This window comes from Anser cygnoides, chromosome 3 (genome assembly GCF_040182565.1).
Source record: "Anser cygnoides isolate HZ-2024a breed goose chromosome 3, Taihu_goose_T2T_genome, whole genome shotgun sequence".
NCBI lineage: Eukaryota > Metazoa > Chordata > Aves > Anseriformes > Anatidae > Anser > Anser cygnoides.
In genome coordinates this window covers 75,565,110-75,582,314 of record NC_089875.1, presented here as the reverse complement: position 1 = coordinate 75,582,314, position 17,205 = coordinate 75,565,110, and the positions used below count along the sequence as shown (strand labels likewise).

General features: G+C 43.3%; 1 protein-coding gene across 5 annotated transcripts in view; it reads left to right on the top strand.

Moving 5' to 3' along the window:
• LIN28B (lin-28 homolog B) overlaps positions 1–17,205 on the top strand; it is a 98,497-nt gene that overhangs the window by 8,837 nt on the left and 72,455 nt on the right. Inside the window, exons 2-3 of one of the 5 annotated variants that reach the window (XM_066994475.1) lie at positions 705–753; positions 5,529–5,713. In XM_066994475.1, the coding sequence (XP_066850576.1) occupies positions 720–753; positions 5,529–5,713 (219 nt within the window). In that variant the 5' untranslated portion in view covers positions 705–719. Of the gene's footprint in view, positions 1–704; positions 754–4,144; positions 4,562–4,591; positions 5,107–5,525; positions 5,714–17,205 lie in introns of those variants that run through there. The other 4 variants (XM_066994474.1, XM_066994478.1, XM_066994477.1 and 1 more) reach the window with 4 other exon arrangements.

The window sequence follows — 17,205 nt, the reverse complement described above, 5'->3', positions numbered from 1 at the left end:
ACATAATTAGTCAGACTTTTCTTAGCTAGATCAAAAGACACTTTCCATGGAGTTTCAACAAAGCCAAACATCTGTATTTTATGACTAATTGCTTTTGTTCTTCTTGAGACTTAGAATGTAGCATTATCACAAATTTTGCTCTGCAGTTCTATAGTGGATGTAATTGAAATCATTTTTCTATTGATACTCACAGATTCACAATGAGTTACAATTTTGACCATGGAAGAATGCCAAAGAGTAATTCTTACTATTTTTTTTTAATCATATACAATGTATGACTAAGTGCTTAATTTGTACAATTGAAGCGTAGTAAAGACAAGTCACTAGTTCTTAAGTTACCTATTGCGATTAAATATTGATAAAGGAAAAGAACACCTTCCAATATCCTGCAAATCTGTGTCTCTTCCCTCTGCTGTCATCAGCTGCATAGCTTTTATAGCAGGGACAATGCTTTTAAGGATGATTTAAAAGAAGAGGGGGGGAGAGAGCGTCGGCTGGGTTTTATGCCATGTCTTGGTTATCTCTTTGTGGTTCTGATGAGCTAGGTAAGTCTGGAACAGTTAATAAGTTTACAGGTCACTTCACAGAGTCAATGCGCTGGCATTTTATGGCCTTTTAATGAGCCGTTAAACTGGAGAAGAGGTAATTAAATATGGTACTCTGGTACAACGTGCACAGCACTGACTCCGGCTCTCTGATTTTAGGTTCCTCGGAAGACGATGAGGTCATTCAAGAAGGTCTCCTCAGGCTCAGGTCAGTCTTTTCTACAGTTTCTTGCACGGCTGACTTTGTGAAACCGAAGTCCTTGCGTCCCGCTGCCTCACAGCGCGTCCCTAGTGATGCATCTTTCTGGAAGGAAGAAAAAAAAAATCATTAATTTCACCCAAAGGCTTCACAGTTGTACCGTGAGCGTTGTGCAGGGCGCACGAGCTCTGTGAGGGGTGCGTACGCGGTACCCACCGCCACGTACCCGCCGCTCCGGGCCGAGGCAGGAGCCTGTCAGGGACGGCCGCCCGCCGGCCCCTCCGCGGGGCTGCCCCGCGCCGTGCCCGAGCGCTGCTCGGCGGCGCGCCCGCCCTCACGGGGCCGCGGCCCCGGCCCTTCCCCGGGCGCCCGCCCGCGGCGGCGCATGCGCGGGGCGGGGGCGCGGAGCTGCCGGCGGCGAGGCGCTGCGTCGCCCCGGGAGGCGGCGGGGCCCCACCCGCGGGGCCGCTACCCGCGGGGGCGGCTCGGGGCGGGCGGTTCGCCTCGGGCGCCGCCGCGGCCGTTGGGCGGGCGGTGCCCAGGTGAGGGGCTTGGGCGGGAGGCGCCGCTGCCTCAGGAGGCGCCCCCCGGGGCTGCCCGCAGCCGGCAGGGCGGCCGCGCCGTCGGGCGGTTCACATCGCCCCCGGCACGGCTCGGTCCCTCAGCCGCCGGGCCCCGACCTACCTCGGCGGGCAGGGCAGGAGGGCTTCTCCGCCCCGGGCGGCCCTGGGGCGGCTCTCCCGGCCCCGGCTTTTCCTGCCGGCCCGCTTCGAGACGGGAAGGCGCGGCTGCCCCCGCAGCTCCGCTTTCAAGTGTAAAACCCGCGGCTTGGCTCCCAGGCACGCGGGGGGGTGCTCGGGTGGTGCCCGGGGCTGGTATTTACGGGGGGAGGGATCCGTCTCGGGTTTTGTTTGGCCGAACAGAAGACGTCGGAGTTGGGACTTTAGAAGTGTTGGGAAGGTGACAGATGGGAAAAGCAGCACCGCTTGGCTACAGGGTTTCAAGTGAGCTCTTCCTGTGCGTTTGTAAAGACAATGATCCAGCTCCGTGCAATTGTCTTTACCAAATTAGCATGCGTTTAGCAAAACTTAAGAACAGAAATAGCTTTCGATAGGTGAACTATTACCATTCAGCTCATTTTGGCTTGTTCTGTAGGATTTTCCCCCTTTATCCTCTTGCTCCCCCCTAACCCTTCCCCCCCCCTCCGAAAAATGTATGGCTGATTCTTAGGGAATGAATTCTGGAATTTTTGGTAAGATGTTTGTGTTCCTTGGTTTTCTTTCTTTTTCTTCCTTTTCTTCTTTTTTTTTTCTTCTTTCTTTCTCTCTTTTTTTTTTTTTCGCGGAGAGTTCCCAGCTGGCAACAGCTCTCTACCTTCCACAAAACTTGAAAGGCTGATGTCCCTTGCAGGAAATGAATGAGTCGATAACATCTGACACCAGTGACCAGTCCAGTGACCCCAACCTTAATTCCACTAATACTGGAGGCCTGAAAATCTCAGTAAAGACCCTTTGCAAATCCCCCCCTCCATTTTACAAAATCTCCATTTGTTTTACAGTGCCAGTACGTGGCAACAAATATTTTTGCAATCAAATAATTTTGCGATCGGTTTTCCTGGTTTTTCATTTATTCATCGAAGAACGTGTCGTGATGAATTTTCATTTAAATGAAACTTGCTAACAAAAGACTTTAAATATGTATATATATATAATGAACTCAAACAGCATGTTTGTGGCCGTTTAACTAATACTGGAGCCTCCGAGGTATTTCTCTACCAAACGCTGGTGGAATAAATCCATCTGAAAAAAACTGAAGACCTTGAAAACGGTGTTGAGCAGAACACGTTGCCCCTTTCTGAGGAGGTGTCGGCGAGGGCTCGCCCCGTGGCAGCGTGCCGTCCCGCACGCCCCCAGCCAGCGGCGTACGCCTTTTTTCGCCAGGTAGCCTCGATGCCGCGTTCACGGCTGGGGTTTCACGCGCGTCGGCGTCTCGTACATTTATTACATATTAGAAATGGTCACGGCCGTAAGACCCGAGCCTATACAATTACAGCTGATTGAATATCGTAAAATAATCGCCGAGGCGGGGGGGGGGGGGGGGGGGTGGGGATGGGGGGGAGGGAGGCTCCGAGCCCGGGGGAATGGTGTATTGCCGGGGCGCGCCGGGCGGGTCAGCGTAGGAAGTCGACCTCCTCTGTTGAAATAACCCGTAGGAAATTTACGGTTGAGGACTGCACAGGAATGCCAGGACTCGGAGCTGCTGCTCCCCTCGCCCGCCCGCTCCTGCGCCCACCCCGCTGCCCACCCGGGCGTGCTTGCGCCCGGGGACAAAGGGCGCAAACGGCACCGGGGGGGGACCGAGGGTCTCGGGGGGTCCCGGTGCCGTCCCGGTGCCCTCCCCGGCCGCGCCGCCCCCCGAACGCAGCAAACGCGCTGCGGGTGGGCGGGGAGCGCAGGGGAGGCTCAGCCGCGGCGCCTCGCGGCTCCGTTCACACCTTGACGGCGACGAGCGGGAAATAAAGCGGAGCTCCCTTAATGCCTGCCGGTGGTGTGCTGCGCTTTTGTTTTCCGCGCTCCTACGAGATGTCAGGGCGGCAGGGGCTGGCGGGCTGCGGGTGCCGCGGGGGCGCGCCCCGGGCAGCACCAGGCGGCCGCGCCGGGCTGGGCCCCCCCGCTGGTGGCCCGGCCCCGAGGCAGCACCGCCCGGGCAGCCCTGCGCGTCTTCTCTTTGTCTGCTGCCTCCGGCTTGCTTTTTTTTTTTTTTTTTTTTTTCCGCCTTCCTCCTCTCTAGCAAATCCTTTTCTCTGGTAGCGCCCCCTCCTTCCTCCTCCTCCTCCTCCTCCCCCCCCCCCCCCCCTCTCTCCTCCGCGCTCCCGGGGAACAATCGCCGCCGCCTGAGGTTCGCCCCAGCCCTGGGCTCGAAGACCGGGCTCTTATTTAGGAAGTCATTAATCACATCCCCTCCCCCGGAAAGAGATGGCGGAGAAACCTGTGAAGTGCAATTCCTCGCCCCCCCCCTCCCCCTCCCCCCTCCCGAAATGTCCCGAAGCGCGCCCCCCGGCCCGGCGGAGGTGATAGCGCGCTCCCGCGGCGCGCTCCCGCTCGCACGGGTGGGCACGGCACGGGCACGGGCACGGGCACGTGGGGGCGGCTCGTCCGCGCGCACCTGGCCCCGCGCGTGCCCGCGCGGCGGGGTCCCGCGGCCCTCGCCAGGGGGTTGGGGGGCTGGGGGGGGCGGCCGGGCGCGTGAAGAAGCGAGCGGGTTAAAGGGGAAAGGGAAAAAAAAGGAAAAGGGGAAAAAAAAAGAAAAAAAAGGGGGGGAAGGAAAAGGGAAAGGGAAAAAATAAAAGGGGAAAGGAAAAGGGGAAAGGGAAAAAAAGGAAAAGAAAAAAAAGGAAAAAGGAAAAAAGGGGAATGGAAAAAAAAGGAAAATGGAAAAAAAAGGGGGAAAGGAAAAAAAAAAAGGAAAGGACGCGTTGGAAATTCGGCGTTCATTCATAAATTACAGCGGCGTGTCAGCCCGCTTGCAATGGCGATTGGCTGCGCCTGCCTCTCGCCAACCCCTCCAGGATCCGATGCGAAATTAGTAGCAAGAAAGCATGTAATTGACAAAGTCACGTGTGCGCAGGGGGCCAGAAACCGAGCGCGAGAGAAAGGGGAAAATCCAAAGAGGGAACGCACATTAGACCATGCGAGCGAAATTTGGGATCGTTCAAAATCAGGATGTTAGGTTAATGCAGAAGACCGCTTCGAGCCAAAGGGAAAGTTTTCATCTCACGAGTTTGGAGCAGAGGGCCCGTGGGGCAACATGGCCGAAGGTTAATTCTCTTTTTTCTATTGTTTTACTCTGATTTTCGCTCGCTGCCTCGCTCGCTCTCCCCCCCCTCTCCCTCCCTTCTCCCCCCCTCCCCGGCTCCCCCCTCTCGCCGTTCCCCTTTTTTTTATCGGCCCGCGCAAGGGGGCTTGCTGCAAACCCATTGTTACGGCTCTCCAAAACTGTTCCGTACCGCCCACTCCGATTCAGGGCTCGAAAAGCTTTCAGGGGGCTATTGTTTGAATTGTTCCTGTTTGATTAAGCACAGCCGCGGTGGTGGGATGAGAAAACGCTGGTACACCTGTCCCAACTTTAATCGAAAGTTTATTCCGAGGAGGGATGGATGCGCGTTGCAAAATAGTGGTTTCCGCGCTGCGTGTGCAATAGCCAGTTGTGCAATCGCCCCAATTTGGCTTCTCCTCTCCCTTCCACCCCTCCTGAGCCGGCCTCCCCCCCTCGCCCCCCGGTCCTGCGCCCTGCAACGAGAGACTAATTTGGCTGCGAATTTCTCTTGAGCAATGGGATCGGTCTTAAAGCAGCAATACTCAAGTAAAGTATCGCCTTCTGCGCTGTAATGTGGCTGAAAGATGGAGTTAAATGGAAAAATACACGTATGTAGCGAAACGTGGGCTGCTGCCCTGTGCAGAGCGAGAGGGAGAGCCTCCGCGCACGGGGTTTCCTCTCCGTAACCTCTGGTGATTTTATTTTTTTAATTGTTTAAACGCGTTTCGGGGAGAAGGTTGTTTATTTTTGAATTTAGGAAAAAAAATAAGCTCTTTTCGCAGTTTGCTTTTGATTGCGTTTTGTTCGCTTTTTTTTTTTTTTCTCCTTCTGTTTCCTCTGTAGTAACTCCTTTACACGGTGGCCAAAGGACATTACCAGAATTTAACTCTGCTTTGCATCTTGTCCCCCCCCCTCTCTTTTCTCCCCCACCCCCACCCCACCCCCTGCCTTTCCCTCTTCCTCAGCAGGGGCGAGTAAAGGTGGAGAGGAGCCCGGGAAGTTGCCGGAGCAGGAAGAAGAGGAGGAATCCCAGGTTTTGCACGGAACCGGCCATTGCAAATGGTTCAATGTGAGAATGGGATTCGGGTTCATCTCCATGAGCAACCGAGAGGGAAGCCCCTTGGAGTCCCCAGTTGATGTCTTTGTACACCAAGTAAGACCCATTTTTGTCTTCCATCTCTGCCTGCCACTGCTGGTTGAGCTCAGTGGGATTCCGGTTTCACGTGGAGAGAAGTAACCTGTTTTTTCCTAGGCATTTAGGTACATCTGTAATTAAAAAGTCGCCGTAGGTAATTGTTTTGTTGGCAGCACACAATTGGAGTAAATAAGATCGTTAGATTGCGCTCAGCCTCCGTGGCCGAAGATTTGTGCAAAAGGATGATGTTGTTTCCTCGTCTCTTACTCCTCAATTAGAAAAATTTCCCGTGTGTTTTATTTATTTTTAAATGCCCCATTTTTCTTTTTAACCACGTTTATGATTTGTCACCCCACTGTTCGGGAGCTGATACGCTTTTCCTTGGAATCTGGTTAAAACTAAAGTCAGAAAAGGATAAATAAAGGTCCTTTTCATTTAGGTAACGTTTGAATGCATTTTAAACGCTTTTCTTGTAAACCTCGAATTGTTTTTTAAAAGCTCGTTTGAGATTAGTTAGTGCAATTGAGGCATAATTATAGTGTTATTTTGCAGTAATTCAGGCCTGAGAGTGTCCCTGTGGTGATAAACTGAAACACGCGTGTGGTTTGTTTGGTTGATTTTTAAATACTCCTTCCTAGAAAAAAAAAAAAAAAAGCAACGATTAAGGAGTCAGACCAAAAGCATGGTCTCTGTAGGGCTGTTAGAGAAGAAGCCCGTGGCCATTGTTTTTATTTTTAAGCGTACCAGCGTGAACTGTGTTGCCGTTGTGAACGTGGAAGCCTGTATCTGAATGCCTTCAGGTGAAGGAGTTTCAGATGCAGGCGGCTTGTAAAATCGTAAGCTGAAGGGAGTTTTTCCCAAGTTCTGTAGCGTGGCTTGTGGGGAAGGCGCGTGTGTAGACCTCCCCTGGTCCTTGTGTTAGTCTCCAGTTGCAACAACGCTGTTTTGAATTTCACCGCGCTCCTCTGCGATCAGAGAACAGAGGAGCAGCATCTGATAGGTGAAGAGACCATTTTGGGTTTGGCTAGGGCCATGTTAGGGAGGCAAAAAGGCATCTTAACTTTTTACGTAGTTGTCCATTTTCTATGACGTTTGCAACACAGGAGGGAGGGTTGTTGCATGACTGCACAGGGATTCCGTTTTTCTGTTCCATTTGGTGGCCCAGCCTCATTTTGTGCTAGCTTTCACCAGGCTTTTTCAAGGAATGTGCTTTTCGTGAATTAATATAAAGGTGACTAAAACTTACAAACAGTGCTTCTGTGGCATGTGGTCTTGCTCCTTGTGGTGGTGGAATGGATTTCTGACCTCGGCGTGTTAAACATACCCCACGCCTAAGGGCCTGGCCATCAGTATTTGCCGTTTGCATTTGGAATTACAGGCAAAGTGTGGAATTAAGTAGTGAATTTATTGAATTCTTAGGTTTCTTGCTTTGTACTGGCATAGAGGTGCCGCCTGCCGTTGCTACTACTTTTTTTTTTTCCTTTAAGAATTGAATCAATTAAATACTTACTGAAGTAGGATCATTCGTCCTCCTGTTTCCCCCTCACCGTCTTCCCCTCTTTGTACATTTTCAAGTCATGACATTGCTCTTTATAGTTTTGTAAATTTATAGATTATAAAAAAACAGAACTTTTTTTAATCTAATTTTACATTAATGCACGTTATTCTTGTCGCTTCTCAAATAATAGAGGACAAGCATTTAAAGTACAGCAGCATTATTAATAAAAAGATACGTTTGGAAACAATGATATTAGAGCTGTGGAAATAGAGAGGTGTTGAACTGCATGATGAGGTGATACCTTTAAGTAATATTAGACAAGGTGTTGGGCCACAATTGAAAGTAGTCATAGAAAAAAATCTGAAAAGTCTGTGGTAAATTTGGATTTCTGTTGTGTTGTGCCCCCTCCGCTAAAGGATGCAGTCTTCTACAAGCAGGAAATTTTAGAAGTGTTTGTTGACAGCTTAGTAATCTACAATTTGCCAGTATTTTTAGGTTTCTAAGATATGTCGTGATGTAAAATGCAATGAAAACCAGCACGTTTCGTTGCACAGGAACTGTGCGCCTCAGTCATTTTGAGTGTTTCTTAGAGCTACGTTTTACTGAGCGCATTGATTAATATTCCGTAATGAATTACTCCTAGAACAAAGCAAGTATGTTTCTTGCTTTCTACTTTCTGATGAAACCTGCAATGTACGTAAGCTTCACGTTGACATTATCTTCTTTCCATCAGTCCAAAGCAGATTTTTTCTGTTTAAAGAAATGTGGAGAAGCAGCGTAAATTTTGGTTCAGAGTACGTTTTGGATAATTCATACTGGTATACAGAATGCTTTGTTAGCTGACTACCTGACCAATGGTACCAGTAGCAGCCAGAGCATAAAAATGCCTTTAAATCAATTATGATATTTAACAGTCGGCTCCTACAACGGAGTAGGCTGCTAGATTGGACCCTATTCTTATTAGTTTAATTCGTTTGAAAAATTTAGTCATGTGAAAGGTTCCTTTCAAGGCAAAGACATTAGTTTATTAATCTGTCGAAACAAAATATTGCTGTTTAAAGCTGTTTTGAAAAGAGTTCATCATTTAAGTGTGCACGTTTTTCTGTGTGCGTCCACCCATTCTGCAATGTTTGTAGCTACTAAAATCATTTTATAGAATCAGGCAGTCTAAGTAGAAGAAAGAAACCTTACTCAGTCCAAGTCCGAGTCTGGTAAAAGCTAGTTTGAACCTCGCGACAATATTTTTATTGCCTTATCTTACCTTTCCTCGGTGAGGTTATACTCAGTTTATGAGATCTTGCTGTGAGCAAAAACGTCTTGAATGTTGAGTCAAAATTCTTGTAATAGTTTAAGTTCATTATATGTAGTTTTTAAAGCTTGCAATTAATGATTTTTCTTTCTTCCATCTTGGAGTTCCCCTTGGTTGTGTGCAGATTATGGTCATATTTTTCTAAAGTCAGTGCTTCACTAATTAAACAATTATATCGATATCTATTTTTAGCAGACAATGCTTGTGTTTAAGCCCCCCTCCTTCACTCAGTGAAAATTCTGTTCATGTAACAGCTGCAGTATTGAGTTTTTAACTCTCCCTTTTAAGTCCTTCCTACAGCACTAATCATTTTGATTGATCTACTCTGAACTACCTTTAGGTTGTTGTTACCCTTCTGGTAACAAGGTACCTAGAGTTACAAGCATCATTTCAGGCAGAAACATGTCAGTGATTACATATGTGCATCTGTGTGTTTGTGCAATGTAAATAAGGTACACCCACACATTTACACTCCTGTCTTTTATTATTATTATTATTTATTTGCTTTACTCTGATGGTTTGTATCATTGCCATGGATTGGAGTCATTCAGTATCATATAACAATTACAAGTTTTTGAAACAACCCATGTCAAATCCAGCCGCATGCCTAGTCCAGTGTTTCTTCCACAAAAAAAAAAAAAGTAGCAATGTCAGTCCTGTGTAACTCCTAAATACAAGGGCTGTGCACCTTACTTAATTTGGCTCAGTATTGTCGTTTGGACTTTTAATAGGTTAGCGTGGAGTGGATGATATAGATTAATTCTCTTTTATGATGTGAACTTTGCACATAGTTTTGTATAAACAGTTCTTGACATAGATTTTTTTCTTAAATTTAACAAGGGGTGAAAGAGACTGTAGAGGTGAAGTGAGAAACCTCTTGTGATGCACATGAAAAAAAGGTTTTCATTGCTAAGAACTAATAAGAGTTTGAGCTTTAATAAAGTCATGATGTTTGCCTTACTGCATGCTCAAAATTGTACATGCAACTTCTCTACAACTTTTTTTGAATGCTGGCAGTAAAGTGTAAATGCTCTGGATTCTTCTTTTGCGTATATTTTGCATGGATCATGTTAGAAACGTACATTTTTCTTTGTTAAGCATAAAGCACATGTTAAAGGTGATACTGAAGGGTAGGGTACTGTGTAAATAGATGCAATTAAATACATGTTTGTGAATTTCAAGGGTTATAATTTCATGTTCTGTGTTATATGGTTTTTCAGTGTGAGATGGATTGATCAGATTAGAAAATGTTTGCTTGGACCTGACTCTGTAGTCCAAAATTCTTACCGCATTAAGGGATTGATCTAGGATTTCTGAACTGGGACCTTAAAACGTGATCCTTCTTTGGGATGCTCTTTTATGAGATGGGGAGAGGAAGGAAGGGAGGAGCAGCGTGCAGGAGTTGGTGTATTTTGTTTTCTCATTAAAACGAACATGGCTGGTTTGAAATTTCTCGCTTTCATCTGAACTTTTACTGTTGCTGCAAGTTACTGTTGTTACAAGATCTGATAACAATAGAAGAGAGCCTCTTCTTCTTGCTTCTTCTTGCAGTGAGTCTTTCCTGCACTGTTCTGAACTGCACTTTAGTTTGTATATTGTAAATCTTGCTCTTACAGGTACTTGCAACAATAACATACAACAAAAGAAAGAGGGAAAATTACTGAGACTGTTGGGATATGATTGTAAGCACAAGAATAAAGGGAAAATTAGACTCCTGAAAAGTCTTTTCTTTTTTTTTTTTCTTTTTAATTTGGCCAAACATCCTTTCTGATGATGAATTAGATGCCTAGTCTTTTAGATCCTAATGTTGTAGCTATACTACTTTTTCTAGGGTAAGGTTGAGCATGGCATAATACATTGAACGCTGACTGTTTCTGATGCTGTGACACGTGATTCTGTGCTTTCCCAAGGATGAATTCATTCATTCAGCACATCTTTTCCATTTTTGCATTACTATGGTAGTAGTCTGTAGAAGCTACTTAGTTGTTCAGGAGAACTGGAAGTTCTGGGCGAGCAAGTGAGATCAATATTGCATTGCTCTTTGTTGTTAAACGGCACATACCAATGCCTGTTTGAAGTACACAAGGCTCCATGCAGCGTATGTTGTTCCAAACTTGCCTCCCTTGACTTCTGCTGGGGACCAGGCAAACCCAGTCCTAATCAAAACAAAAGTGGCTAGCAGGATTTAGACAGGGAAGCTGAGGAAGGAAGTGAATGTGGAATAACCGTGTCTGCCGTGAGCATGTATATGAGAGATCTGGCAGAGATCAGACCTGCGCTAAAGACGTGGGTGTTGAAGTGCTCGGCAGCCCCACCGCATGTAGAATCTGTGGTGATGGAGGTCGGGGACAGGCTTTGGCACTCAGCAGCTGTGTTGAAGCATACAGAGAAAGCTGATGTTAAATTATGGGGACTGTGGATTTGTGGTGTACTGCAGAACAGCCTTGTTTCGGATTTTTAAAATTTATTTTAACTACTAAGTAGTCCAAGCCCTACATTTCAAGTCCTACCTGCGGATGCATAGACAGATGGCAAAATACTTCACTGAGAGCTTGAATATTTAAGACAGTTGACTGAAGAAACTTCTGGTATTTAAGTTATGGAATTGCCATCTGTGAAAATACCTTCCAGATTTCATCTATTTACATCTAAAACCAACATTACAGTGCATTTTTATCTGTAGACATATGTAGTATTTAAGCGAGTAAATCCCATTAAATCTAAATAGTATTTATCAGATTTTGCTGAACAAGTTTAAATGTTTACCAGCAAAAATCGCAAATGCTCTAATGACAGAAGCCTGCAATGGGACTATTTTGTTTTAAGAGAGATCTTCCTCTTTGACAGAGCAAACCCTTCCAGACCATGCTGTCCTTTTCTCCAAGGCTGAGGAAGTTGTGCAAGGGGGTTGGGATACTGGAAGGAAGAGGATATTTTGTCTGGGGCACAAACAGAAGATACCAAAGCAGATACATGAACCTAAGCTAAAAGGAAATGAATTGTCAAATTGGGAAAAATGTTATCGTTGCTTGTCCTGGTTTGCAGCTAGATTATTAAGGTTGTGACTACACCTAAGCCTGGTCTGAGTTTTGTTTCGGGCGCTTTACAAGTATGCTCCCATCTAAATATTGTTTAATTTGTTGGCCTTACGTAACCCATTTCAGTAAAGGCCTGTTGTCTTTTCCCCGCTGATGCCAGCTGAAACAAGATCAGGCCCATGAAGTTTCATGGAAGTATATAAAAGAGAATTTAAAGGTTTAATTTAAGATCTTAGGAACCTAAAAACCATTTATGATGTTTCTTAAATTAACTCAAATAAGGACATACAGTTTATGTCTTTCATTCCCTGTATTTAAGAGTGTTTTTTCCTTTCTTTAAATCAGCTGAAAGTTATCATGGCTGATACAAAGTTTTTATGAGTGATAATTAGCTCTTGTTAAGGGATGGTTATCCCCCTGGACTAGAAGCTTTTGCTTGCTGGTTATCACTGGTAAAAGCAGTGAATCCTTAAATTGCTTTTATGTTAGCAGAGTTTCAGTCATCGCCTCTACGTGGGGGGCTGGGAAGTGCTTCTGACTGAGCATATTTAGTTGGAGTAATTGGTGTCCAGAGTTTTTCTCAGGTTATTCTGGCTGGTCCTGACTTAAAACGAGGGTTAACTCCTTGGGAAATGGCTAGAGTGAATTCCAGATCCCCACCCCAGAGATGGCTCAGCTGCTTGCAGAGCAGCTGTGGAAACTGCTGCAAGTTTTACAGTCTGCTGTATTAAGGAAAACTGGCACTGATTTTGATTTTTCTTAACATGCAAAGCTGTAATATGCAGCAGGTCAGCAGCTGCTCTGCAAGCAGCTGAGTTGTCTTTGCAGTAGCAGTGTGGTGAACAGGTGGAGGTTGAAACTCCTACAGCCACCCTTCGTAGTGGGGGTCCTGCAGCCACGGTTTTACATTTGGCAGCAGTGCTGCTGCTTAAATAAGCTTCAAGAGCTTTTATAGCACTCTCGCTGTTGGACTAGGATAAGTGTTTGTGAAGCTGCGCGGTGAACCCAGTTGGGGAAATTTTGTTTTTCCACATCTGAGTTCCATCAGTTGTCCCATCTGAGAAACCACACGGTCCCCACAAATAAGTGTGGGCAGTGCTGGCACCGTGGAAGGGTGGCCAGGATGCAAACACGTGGCTGTGAGGTTAGGGCAAAGGTATAGGAGGATAAAGAGTTTGAAGCTACCATCGAAGAAATGTGAATGAAACGGATGTAGTGACAGTGCAAGTCTTCCTGACTTTCAAGAAAAGGGGCACTTGTGGGTAATGGAATGAGTGCGAGCTTCTGAGCTCACCTCGGAATATTTCAGGAATCTTTTTTGAGCCATACTTCAGCTCTTATTTTCTTTTTCTTACTGTTTACAGTCAAGCTATGGCTTTGAAATGTATTTAATTGTGGTTTTAAACAGCATTATAAAACAAAAAAGTGGGGATTTTTCAGATTATGACAATAATGTGTGTTTCTTCTAAAGAGCAAAAATTAGAATATAGGGCACGTAAATAGAAATTTGGGTATATCTTTTTAGCAGATAAGTAAGACCTGTAGTGAAATTAGTTATGAATTCATTGATATTCTGAAATGATTAGCTTCCTAATTATCCCATGTGTATGACTTTGAAAATTAACATTATCAATAATTTGAAAAGTTAATTCTCTGAGAGTACATAGTATATCCTTGCTCTATTATCAATTTGGTATTCAAAAAAATCAGATTCTTTTTATTCCAAAAGTCTCATCTAGTGCTATAATTACATTTGTGGAGGGAGGGATGGTGGTGGCAGGAGGGTTTTGAAAGGTTTGTTTTGGTTTTGTTAGCTTCATAGGCTAGTATTTATCAGATACAACTGTATTTGAGTGAGTGCATGTGTAATCGATTTTTGGAGTGTATGAATTTGTCTACAAAATCTGAGTGACATTCCATGGCTACTACAGAATTTATGATGCTGTATTAAGAAACACTAACATTGTTATAATTACACTCTTAAGTGTGTATTTCTCATGAACATAGCCAAATAGTGGCTTTCCTACCAGACAAAGATAATGGGTTCTCAGAGAGGTTCTCCTCTAGTTACTCATAGTAATATATAGGTGTGCAGTGCTGAGGATTTTTTTTTTGTAGATTGCTTATATTTTAGTGCCTCTTGAGGCTACTTTAATATTTGTGTTATAACTTTCTTTGTTTATGATTCTATAAAATCATGTACCAAAATAATCCCTGGGCTGAAGCTGAGGGTATAAAAGATAGTCCTTGTGTTCTTTAAGTAGACTAGATTAAGGAACTTGGCTGTTTTCAAAGTACAGGTGTCTTCAAAATCTCTTTGTAGTGTGCCTGTGCTATAATTTTTTAAAATGTTTCATTTCATTTTACAACTGCATTTTTCAAGCTAGTAATCAAACTCTTGTTCGGTTTTATGAGCTATTCGTAAGAGTACAATCGTGGTGGAAATACAGGGTTTTAAAAAGCCTCTGCTGACCATGTGTAGTGACTTCTGAATATTCTTAGATTTGTTATTTTGGAAGTGTAAGAAATAGGTACATTTTAAAATCTAGAATGCATCTGAAGACCCAACCTGACTTCTTTAGACTGTGGACACACCACTAACTACTCCCAGTATTTAAGGGATATTGCTACTTTGCACTTATTAATTACCTGGTTTAAGACAGACAGATTGCACATTTTGAGAATTAGCCATTTGTTGACAGTGAAGTTGGGTTAAGATCAAAGAATTGTTAACAAACCTTCTTGCTATCGCCTCTCCCAGATGTTAAAGATTATAGTTAGTACATCAGGCGAATGGAAATTCAAGAATGATTTCAACAGTAGACAAAAACTCATGTTTAATGTAATCAAGCCAGTACATCCCTTCTTTTCTTGTGGGTACTACTGTGCTGATGGGCCAAATTCTACTCAGCCTTCTCATGTGAAGTGGTCCCACTGACCTGTGAAATTCTTTCAATAAACAGGACAACATTAAGAGTGGATTTAAGCCTATTATACGGGTATTGCTATGGGAAGTATTTAGTTTATGTTCTTTTTTCCCTTTATTTTTTGTGGGTTTGTTGTATATTTTTTTAAGTGCATTAAGTTTGTTTTCATGCTTAAAAGCTTGAGGGCCATCCCTATATAGTGCCTAAAATGTACAATAAACTAGGGCTTGGTTCAGTTCTGCTTAATTAAATTATACAACTTAATGTGATGTGTATGCAGTTTTGTAATTTTTATGTAATTTTCACGATATGCTGCTCTTTCGTACTGTGAGTGTATAGTATTTAATGTCTTACATAGCTAAATTGACTTGACCAGTAATCTGCAAAGCTTCTTCAATGCGAAGCTCTTGGGCTGATAATACTTTTTTTTAAATCTCCTTGTTGAAAAATTGCTCAGTCCCATGTCATTCCATCAGAGGAGGAAAGGGTGGTAGAAGAAACACATGAAATGCTCCCAGTGTGAAAAAGAGCCCTCACCATGTGCGCACACCTTCTGTTGAAGGGGAATGAGGTTCACTCTTGCAGTGAAAGCACCTTGTGATCTTGAACAACTATCCAGGAAAACAGAGAAATTTGGGGCCAACCAGAAATCAGAGGCCCAGGCCCAGGGCCTCTGAATTGTTGCAGGGCTAATAAAATGCAGTAGTAGGTATTGGAACAACTGTGATACCTATGTTCACAAGGAGAAGGATGGGCACTCTCTGTGCAGACTCCTTCACAATCTTCTTCTGCCCAAGGCCCCCTGTCAAACAGGTAGAGCTCCTGACGAGGTGTGACGGAGGCAGCTGAATCCCCTGTCCAAAGAGGAGGGGGAATGGACCATTTACAGATTTGGGGGCATAATGTGGTCCTCAAATATTTGTAAATGCATTTAGCCAAAAAGTTTCCATTTCACAACCATGCTTAATAGTTCTCCACTGCAGTAATTAAATTCTCATTTGGCTGTGCCAAATGTGTTTTGTTCGTCTGCTTCATTGTTTTTGTGTTAATTAATGAAACTACGTAATTTTAATAAATGTTTTCTATGAATCAAAAACACGTTTGTTTAATGATTTCATATTGGAAGTTTTGTTACAAAACTGCTTAATGGATAGGGAATGTAGGGTAGAAGTTAACCCTAAAAGGTGAGGACTATGAATGCAATACATACAGTGTTCCTTGTATAGAGGTCTGTGTGCCTGTAGCATGCACATTAATTTTAACTAATAGGACATTCAGCAGAGCATCCTATTCATTGTGTGTGGTTCTGGTTTAGAAGCTAATGTAACCTAGAAACAAAAAAGTAATTTTTGAAAAGTGTTTTTAACTGATTTGAGGAATTATTGATAATTATTAAAGATAGACATTAAGTGTAAGGTTATTGATCTGGGTTAAAGTCAGATGCATGAACAAACAATATCAGAAATCAAGAGTTTTCTTTATATAGATCCTTTATATAGATCCAATATCTCCATTGACTTTATCAGAACTATGCATGATGAAAGAATTGTGGGATTGGACTGTAGCTGGTAAGAGTAAAAGATTTGAAAAGGTCTGCTCAAGATGAAACTTGTATTCAAGACTTTCAGACAGAAATGTAGTACATCTGAAGATAAAAGCTTTGGACTAATTTGAAGAGGATTTTTTTTGTGTTAACTCATGCTTTTGCTAACATTTAATGCAGCAGTAAATATTACATCTTCCCTCATATATGCAAGAGTGCTTAGTTCTCCTGGACTATAGACTACTGTCTGCACCAAGAAAGTAGACTATCAGATGATTCTCTCAGCAGTGCTGCCTTTTCCTCAAGAATTAAAAAGTCTACTAAACAACCTAAAATGTGTTCTACCAGATTTGAAAATGTTTAAAATTATTTAAGTTCAAAACACTCAGGTTGAGAAGGTTCCTTAAATTTGATCTGTTGTCTTCAGTAGAAGTTTGCAAACAATTTTGTACAAAATAAAAATACATTTTATTTTCTATTTAATGTGATGTCTTGCATTTAATGACTGTAACTTTTTTTGGAAGAGAGCAAATGTTTCTAAAAATTGATTTGATGTATACTTTGAGCAGCAAAATCTCATTATTTTTATAATGTAATTGGTAGATTATTTTTCCCAAAGAATTTTTACTTTAATCTTCACTAGTTTATTTATATTTAGCAATTACGTGGAGTTTTTAATGGCAGATCATTTTACTTTTGTAAAAGTAGTTTCTTTTTAACTGAAAACTATCAAAGGCTTATTGAAGAGTGATAGTCCATCCATGTTTTTGTGTCATCTGAGGAAGAATTATTCTTTACCTCAGAACAACTGTAAATGAACCAAGACTAGACTGCTAAAATGGCTACAGTTGAAGCACTGTCCTTTTGCAAAGATTGTTATAGTGTTCATTGTTTGATAGTATACTCAATGATCTACATATTAATAGCTTTTTCGTACATGGATCACTAATTGTTTATATATAAAACAATATATTGTTTTTACAGTTACAAATAAGTAGATTATATGTAATTTAATACTGATTATTTATTAGCAGTGTGTACCTTGATTAGAAAACAAGGGAGTTAAAACAGGTTTGACCACGCTAGGTGCCATGAAATGCACTTACAGTATATTACATTCTCTTGAGGAGTATTGAGGTAATTGGCATAAAGTGATTGCTTTATTTTTAGAATGATGAATATAATCTACATAATC